The 9,042-nt window shown below is 43.6% G+C and overlaps 1 protein-coding gene across 5 annotated transcripts in view; it reads right to left on the bottom strand.

Moving 5' to 3' along the window:
- Positions 1–9,042, bottom strand: part of LOC101847611 — a 63,174-nt gene that overhangs the window by 15,388 nt on the left and 38,744 nt on the right. For 3 of the 5 annotated variants that reach the window (XM_005108135.3, XM_013087948.2, XM_035972360.1), the window contains exons 2-4: positions 3,299–3,452; positions 2,175–2,696; positions 416–553 (exon numbers count right to left, since the gene is read on the bottom strand). In XM_005108135.3, the coding sequence (XP_005108192.1) occupies positions 416–553; positions 2,175–2,555 (519 nt within the window). In that variant the 5' untranslated portion in view covers positions 2,556–2,696; positions 3,299–3,452. The remainder of the gene's footprint in view (positions 1–415; positions 554–2,174; positions 2,697–3,298; positions 3,453–9,042) is intronic. The other 2 variants (XM_005108136.3, XM_035972361.1) reach the window with 1 other exon arrangement.

Below are 9,042 nucleotides of genomic sequence, written 5' to 3' on the forward strand. Positions count from 1 at the left end.
CACACACACACACAAAAGTTCAATATTAAAATCCTGAAGACACCCCATCCACTATGATTATTTCACCTCCTCCTACTCCTATCACCCTCCTTCTACCTCCTCCCATCACACTCCTCCTCCTACGTCCTCTCCTCCTCTTATTTTCTCTCCATCTACGATCCTCCTCCTCGTATCTTCCTCCTTCCATCACCATAATCCTCCTCTTACCTCTTCTTCTCTAACAAACACCCTCCATCTCCTCCAACCAATACCCTCCTCCTCATTACTCCCCTCCTCCAACTAATACCCTCCTCCTCTTACCACTTCTTCTCCAACAAATACCCTCCTCCTCCTCCAACCTCCTCTCCTCTAACCAATACTCTCCTCCTTCATCTATCCTCATCTTCTCCTCCGACCAACACTCTCCTCCTCCTACCTCCTCTCCTCCCAGCCCCAGCCTGGGTGCGGGTGGCATCTCGGAGGCTGGCACAGGGTCAGTGCTGTAGTGGTTGAGGAGGACCTTGGTGGACCCCTGCTCCCTCTCCTTGTACTCCTCCGCCTCCCAGCCTTTCACCTGGGCGGGGCAACCACAGCGTGCAAACAGACAGAGACACAGAAACAAACATGTCATGCTGTTACTAACTAGTTCATGCAAAAACGCAGTACTTGGGGAAGGGGGTACCCAAAATGATAGGCAGCACATTTTTCAAATTTAAAAAGTTGCACTTTCCTTTATTAATGAATTGATCAATTTCATGTAGATAAATGAGGGTACAGTGCATCTTTTTTCACACAATGAGTCTTGGATAACCAAGCTCTTCACCATGCCGTTACAGAAAAACGGCATCTAGCTTGGAAAACTAAACAGATGCGCACACACACACACACACGAACACCCAAAAAAATTTGTTTTTTATCTGCTGCATCACAACTTTAAATGTTAGAACAACTACAGATGAAACATCTACGTGCAGCAAATCATGCTTTCTTGACCCTTGACCTGACAGCACAGTGCCAGTCACAATCACCATTATCAGGACTTGACCAACAACATCACTTCACGCCACATACAGACTGATACAGAAGTAAGAGGAAAAAACACCCCCATGACCTACCCCCCCCCCCTTCCCTCCTCCCATACCAGCTTTTAGAAAGCTATTAGTATCTAGTTTTAGTAAGTGTTTTATTGGCACTTGCAAAACAATTATGGCACTTGCAAAACAATTAGAACTAGGTCTGGGTCAAATAAGTGCCAAAGATTAGAGGTATTGTTTAGTTTCAGTAAAGGTTTTACGGCGCTCGCAACTGCATAAGGTCATATGAGCGTCAGAAGATAAGAGGTGTTACAAGAGAGTAACAAACATAAAAAAGAAAGAGGGGAGATAAGGACGATAGGTGTTTGATAGGAAAGAAGAAGCAAACCACACCAGAGCACCCGCCAACCACCCACGATTAGAGGTATTACAAGAGAGTAACAAACACAAAAATGAAGGAAGAGAAGATAATTACGACAGACGTTTGATAGGAAAGAAAGAGTAAACCACATCAGAGCACCCGCCAACCGCCTGCAGAAAGTTAGTATAAAGACAGCATGAAAAAGTCAAGAACAAGGAGGTAGTACAGAACTAAGAGACTTAAGGTTTTAAAAAGTTTTAGTCACAAAATGTAGACACTGGTAACACAATAAGGTCATATAAGTGCCAAAGATTAAAATAACAAACACAAAAATGAAGGAGGAGAGATAAGTACAATAGATGTTTGTGATAGGAAAGAAGGAGCAGAGCAAACCTCACTGGAGCACCTGTCAAACACCTAAAGAACGTTTCAGAAAGTTCACAAGCTCAGTTGGGGTAATTCAACATTGTACAGCACATGGAGCCTACTTTCTGGACTACAATAAGGTTGGACCCAATTTCCAACGACAGGTAGCGCATGCCACATCCCAGGGGTCACAGTTTTGTCTTACAGAAACAGGTAACAAACAGCTGAATCATGACGATGTCCAAAGACACTGTTGATTTTTGTCAACCTAACCATTTAAAAATAGTGATTCCCATATCTAAGTTCTGATTTATTCAAAAAATAATCAGTTTCACTTAGATTTTTTCACACAAGTAGGGTAACTAATCAGGCTTTCGATTTAGCAAATAACAAATTTTTGTACCAAAATGAAAAAATGCCTTTTGTCAGCTTACCTTGGCTCCTGGGCGTGGAGAAATTTCCAAGTTTCCGTAATTCTCCATGAGGTTTCTCATATTCCCTCCCTTGCTGCCCACGGCATTGGCTTCGGCCTCGCCCTTCACCGCCCGTGGATGTACGCTCCTCTCCACCGCAGGGTTGGCGTAACCCTTCATGTTGTCCGACATACTCCCCCTGTTCTTCATGGCGTTGTCGCGGGCTGCGTCGGATCGCAGGCGGGCTTCGGGTTTGGGTGCTGTCAGCCCGTTCTCGTGGGAGAACCAGTTGGCCGACTTGGCGTTGCGCTCGTAGTACTCCCGGCCCTCTTGGTGGACTCTGGGGTTCCCGGCCAGGGGCTCGTCGGTGCAAGGAGAGCTGAACTCGTTCATACTACTCATGATGATTAGATGATTTTTACTTTTCGAGATAATCTCCCTTCTCAAAAGAGCAGCGTAGTAAGCGTGGAGTCTTGTCGTTTTCTGAGGTAACTGAGGTGAGCACGTTCTCTTTTCTTGCTGTTGTTATGAGATGGAGGAGAGCTGAAAGAAAATAAAGAGAAAATCAACAATAAAGCTTTATGATTTGCAATACAGCTTGATGTTTTTGTTTTGTAGTTGTTGTTTTTTAAGGGGAGGGGGTGTCATGGATAAAGAGTAAGAGAAGCAAATCAACACAATAATAGCCACTCAAAGCACCTGAAAAAAGCAAAACAAGTGCACAGAAATAAACAAAAAAAAGAGATGGAGAGAAAAGAAATAGGACCAAATAGTGGTGCCCTCCCAATACCTATGGTACACAATTTCTTTTCAAAGAGTGATTTATTGCAGAGAGAAAGAAACAGACAAACAAACTGAGAGAGAGAGAGAGAGAGAGAGAGAGAGAGAGAGAGAGAGAGAGAGAGAGGGAGAGAGAGAAACAAAGAAACAGAGAGAGAGAGAGGGAAGAGAGAGAGGGAGAAGGAGAGAGACAGAGAGACAGACAGACAGACAGACAGACATAGAGAGATAGAAAGGGAAAGAGGCAGATGAGATAAATGAGCAGACTACCATACACAAATTTTAGAGGCTCCCTACAATACGGGCAAAAGTACCAAACATCTCTCGCCCGTCTTCAACCCTTTGAGACACACGCAGTAACATACCTGGCATGAACTGACAAAAAGAAAAGCGCTGAAGAAAACCGGATCAAGGAATTGCTCTTCTAAGGCTCAGACAGTCCAGGTTCGAATCACAAGCAACAGCACGTGCGTCTCTAGCATGATACAGATGTCTGGTCAGTGACAAGTGGGGAAGCACCTGTGGGTGGACCAACACGGTATTAAATAACAGCTCAGCAGGAGAGAACTAGACCGACATAATTACAAAATTATGTCATTTATTATTATTATCAAAATGACACGACTTCTTCAGTTTTAGTAAGAGTTTTATGGCACTTGAAACAATAAGGTCACATAAGTGCCCAAGATCAGAGGTGTTAGTTTAAGTAAGAGTTTTACGGCACTTGCAACACAACAAGACATATAAGTGCCGAAGATTAGAGGTGTTTCGAGAGAGCAACAAACACAAAATAGAAGGAGGGGAGATAAGGACGATAGATGTTTGATAGGAAAGAAGGAGCAAACCACCCCAGAGCACCCGCCAACCACCCACATCCAGACTTCACTTCAGTTTGGTTTGAGAAAAGGTATCTAAAGTAAGAGGAAACAAAAATTTGGTGTTTTTTCCCCCCAGCTGACACAAGTTGAATCATTCAGTACGACGGCTTGGACACTCCTGTAAGTTTGTTTGTTGTTTTTGTAGTGTTTTACGGCGCTCGCAACTGCATAAGGTCATATGAGCGCGCGGGACACACCTAATATTTTCAGTTGGTAGGAAATTTTGAATTTTGCCCAGGTGGCGGCCGAAGCCTACTCTTATCGATTTTAGACCAAGGGATCTTTAACGTGCACAACTTGCACATGGGCCCTCCGAGATTTTTCGCCCTTGTCCGAGAAGGCTAGGTGTAGATCTTTCCTACCAGAAGATCAGGGGTGTGGCAGAAAGACAGCAGTTAGGAGGAGCCAAAGAGTAGCAGTAGAAAGGCTGCAGAAAGAGTCAGGAGCCAAGAGGAGGGGGCAAAGGAGGTGAGGGGGTGGGGGCAGAAAGTGGAAATGAAAGCAGACGACAGAACATTGCTAGAGAGTAGGAAAGGAGGTGAAATTTCAGAGAAGAAAATTTTTCGGTTGTTACCCGAATGAGAGGCCAACATCTTATCCTCTAGGCCACGAGAGCCCCCTCCCTCCTGCAAGTGCCAACCCAGGTTGAGAGAAAAAACAAAATACTGGATAAAACTTCTCTCTTCTGTATGCTTTTGCTTGTTTGTTTGTTTGTTTGTTTGAGTAAAGGGACACAAGGGTGGTGATTTAGTGCAGGGAAAAAGTAAGAAAGACTGACAGAAACAAAAGACGGAAAGTAAAGAAGTAGGACCTACTAGTGGCGCCCTCCAACCACAAGCTCTCTTCTGCGAGCAACAGCGAACCGAAGTACTGAACACTACAGACGCTGATGAGCAAAGAAGCATCTCTAGTATTTTTATTTCCTTCGGTGTTCACAAAGGAGAGAGAAAAAAAAAACCTCGGCACAACAACGGACATTTTGGTACAGGTAGAGAACCACAAGACAAGACACAGCCCATCCATAACCCCTTTAACCCCAAGCTAAATACCCATTCTCGTTCTATACATCATACATGTATCTGTATTATTAACAATTTTATGGCACTTGTAACACAATAAGGACATATAAGTGCCGAAGATTAGAGGTGTTATAAAAGAGTAAAAAACACAAAAAAGGAGAGAAAAGGACAATAGATGTTTGGCAGGATATTAGAAGGAGCAAACCACACCAGAACATCCGCCAACCGCCAACATTAAAAAAAACAACCCAACAACTGCAAAGGTAAAGCTGGGGTGTCCATTCAGTGCTTATTTGACCTACTACGCACGTCCTTCCCTCACCCCTCCCCTCTCGTCCCCCCCCCTCTCTCTCTCTCTCTCTCTCTGGCCAACCTCTCTCTCTCCTATCACCCCCTCCCCCCCCCCTCTCTCTCTCTCACCCCCCCTCCCTTTTTCTCTCTCTCGCCAACATAAAGGAACACGATTTTCACTCCATTTAAAAACGGGAGAGCAAATAAGTGCTCGGGTTTAACGCCCCTTTCAACACCGTTAACGCACTCTAAGGGGTGCGATCTCAAAAGTTCACGGGCGGAGAGCCTTAAAAACTCCACACAAAAAAGAAAAAAAAAGATCTTCTTGAGGATTCGAACCAAGACCAATCACTCCGTAAGAGAAAAAAAGACGATAAAAAGAAGAATTTTTCCCAAACCACTAAACAACTGCATTCGTCCTTGAGACGGATGATTCACCCGGCGGAGAAGACTAGCAATAAAGAGACTTCTATCTCCCACACACACAAAGGGCAACACGATATATGCAAATACCATCGACTTGTACGCCTAGATGGTGCGCCGTCATGACCTCTGCTCCTAGCTCTTTCAGATAAAATAAACAAATTAATTAATTATTATTTTTGGTTTAACTTCCGCGAGCATCGAGCGCACAATGCGCCAAATACTCCCAAATGAGCTTAACATTATCAGTGTTTAAATTACTGTTCATTTATATTATGCACATGGCTGTGATCCTGTTTGTGAGTGCAAGCATAGTATTATATTATTATGGTTATGTGCAAAGATCTATGTGTGGAAGAAAGGATGTGTGAGGGAAGAGTGCGTGCACGTGTGTGTGTGTGTGTGTGTGTGTGTGTGTGTGTGTGTGTGTGTGTGTGTGTGTGTGTGTGTGTGTGAGAGAGAGAGAGAGAGAGAGAGAGAGAGAGAGAGAGTGTGTGTGTGTGTGTGTATGTGTGTGTGTGTGAGAGAGAGAGAGAGTGTGTGTGTATGGGTGTGCACACACGCGCGCACACACACACACGGAGAGACCGGGAAATTATGTACCACTGGGACCACCGGACCGACCACACATGACACCACCTGCTCGTATGCTCTACATACATGATCTCTGGTAGCGTTTTAGTTTTAGTGAGAATTTTGCGGCACTTGCAACACAACAGGTCATATTATAAGTGCTGAAAATTAGAGGTATTACAAGAGAGTAACAAACTCAAAAAAGAAGGAGGGGAGATAAGGATGATAGATGTTGGATAAGAAAGAAGGAGCAAATCACATCAGAGCACCCGCCAACCACCCACTTTGGTTGCGATAGTCGGGGTGAAGTTGTTTACTTATTTCAATTGAGAAGATCACAAACCAATTAACGGTCACTTTGAGCTGGGAAAAACACGACGGAGAGATACAATAAATTAAGAGAGAGGAAAAAAACCGATAAGAAACACATCTACACGATAGTTATCATTTATAACTTGTTTACTTTCGTCTGTCCACATTAAAAACATTCTACGAGGGACGTCCAGAAAGTAAGTACCGTTTTAAAATAATTATAAAAGAAATACATTTCCCAATCAAAAGGATTTATTTTTTAATATCTCATACATATGACTACTTCTCCGCGTAGTCACCGGAACTGTTGAGGCTTTTGTCGTAGCGCGGGAAGAGCTTCTGAATGCCCTTGTCGTGGAAAGCTGCCGTCTGCGATGTCAGCCAATGTCCAGTCTCTCCTGTGAGATCAGCGTCTGAGTCGAAGTCCTGCCAGGCCAAAAAAATTTTTAATGCAGGAACAGATGAAAGTCACTCGGAGCCAGGTCTGGGCTGTACGATGGGTGCTTCAACTGTTCCCATCTCAAGGAGGCGATCAGGTATTGGGTCTGTGCAGACTTGTGAGGAGTTGCTTTGTCGTGAAGCAGAACAACGCCGTCGTTAAACATTCCGCGTCTTTGGTTTGAATCGTTCGCGAGATATTCAAAAATAATTCGTTTTGATTGGGAACATTATTTCTTTTATAATTATTTTAAAACGGTACTTACTTTCTGGACGACCCTCATGGTACATCCCTGAATTTGCTAATATGCATGTAATTTTGCAAATAGATCAACTTTTGAATATTTTATCTGTACACTGTAAATTCCAAATTACACACGTAATCTCCAGGCCCACTTTAGGCTAACATCAAAGAATACATGTTGGAACCGTAATTTATTACCTTTATTAATGGGCTTTTTTGTTTAATTCTGTTGGTCATCCAACTTTAAGACCCGCCTGGAAAGACCAGAGGGTTTTTTGGGTGTTTTTTTTTAATTTTAATCGTGGACATGCGAAACTGAACAAGCTATAAAACAGTGCTGTTTTGAATTAAATAAAAATACATTGACAACAAAGTGACCCATTAAGTGCTAGAGAAAAGCAACACGTGCAGACAGAAACAACACAGGGAGAAATAACAATTGGTAAGACCTATCAGTGGCGCCTTCCAAGAACCCTCAACGAACTCATAAAACTTGTAAGAGAGCTTCAAGTCAGATGAGAAGCACGGCTATACAATAATGGCCATTCAGTCGTACGCGGAGAATAGCAAGACAGATGGACAAACTGAAAGGAAAGAAGAGACAGTAGAGATGTAGGACCTACTGGGGGCACACTGTAACCAACCACCCACGAGGTGGTCATAAAACGTTTAAGGTCACAGCTGACACGTATTAGTAAGTGTGCGTTAAGTCCAAGAGCACCAAAAGTGCTCTTCTTCGCCGGTGTCTACGGTGTTGTGGTTTGACGCTTCGCTGTCGCACGCAGAAGGTCTGGGTCGTAGTTTTCGTATAAAAGAGTTTTACGGCACTTGCAACACAATAAGGTCATGTAAGTGCAGAAGAATAGATGTGTTACAAGAGAGAGTAACATATACACAAAAAAGGAGGAGAGATAGGAAAGAAGGAGCAAACCACACCAGAGCACCCACCAACCACCCACTGGGTTCAATTCCCGTGTGTGGAGAAGTTTCATTGAGCATCTTCCGTTTTTCTTCTGGGACTTTGTGTCCCTCTCAGCCCGGGTAGGCCGTGACAGGCAGGGTCGAAGCCCGCCTCCTAAATGATCGAAATTTTATCGATAGGGAGGTAATACACCACTTCAAACTGTTTCCCCTTCTTCTTCTTAAGTTTTAGTAATTTTTTTACGGCACTCGCAGCACAATAAGGTCATATAAGTTTAGTTTTAGTAAGAGTTTTAAGGCACTTGCAACACAATAAGGTCATGCAAGTGTCGAAGAATAGATTATGTGTTACAAGAGAGCAACATACACTTGTACAAAAAAGAAGGAGGGGAGATAAAGACGACAGATGTTCGATAGGAAAAAAGGAGCAAACCACACCAGAGCACCCACCAACCACCCACAAAGTCATATAAGTGCCTAAGAATAGATGATGTGTTACAAAAGAGTAACATACACAACGTAAGAAAGAAGGATGAGAGATGACGAATATAAATGTTTGCATGATAGAAAAGAAGGAGCAAACCACACCAGGGCACCCGCCAACCACCCACTTCCCCTTCTTCTTCAAGAGCCAGATCTCAGACATCGGCAGTAATGGTCCATCGTTCATTTCTTTGCTCAGATGCTCTAAAGAGTCAGAGTGTGTCCAGCTGCGGTGAAAAGGAACTCGGTACGATCAACGACCATGTGTGTCTCCCTCGGTCAGATTGCGTTGGAGTGCAAGGGAGGCAAACAGAGGATACCACTGTCTTTACGTATTGGGAGAAACCGAGCATACCGGCATAGAAAAATATGACGTAACAACCCCTCCCCCCCCCTCCCCGAAAGAATCCAACCGAAATATACAAACACGCAAACATAAACATAGAAAATAGACATTCTTGCTGGGCAATTTAAATTTTAAGCATCGGTCCAGAAAAGCACGTCGAGGCAAAACAAAGTATTCAGTT

The sequence above is a fragment of the Aplysia californica genome, unplaced genomic scaffold (genome assembly GCF_000002075.1).
Source record: "Aplysia californica isolate F4 #8 unplaced genomic scaffold, AplCal3.0 scaffold00663, whole genome shotgun sequence".
Lineage (NCBI taxonomy): Eukaryota > Metazoa > Mollusca > Gastropoda > Aplysiida > Aplysiidae > Aplysia > Aplysia californica.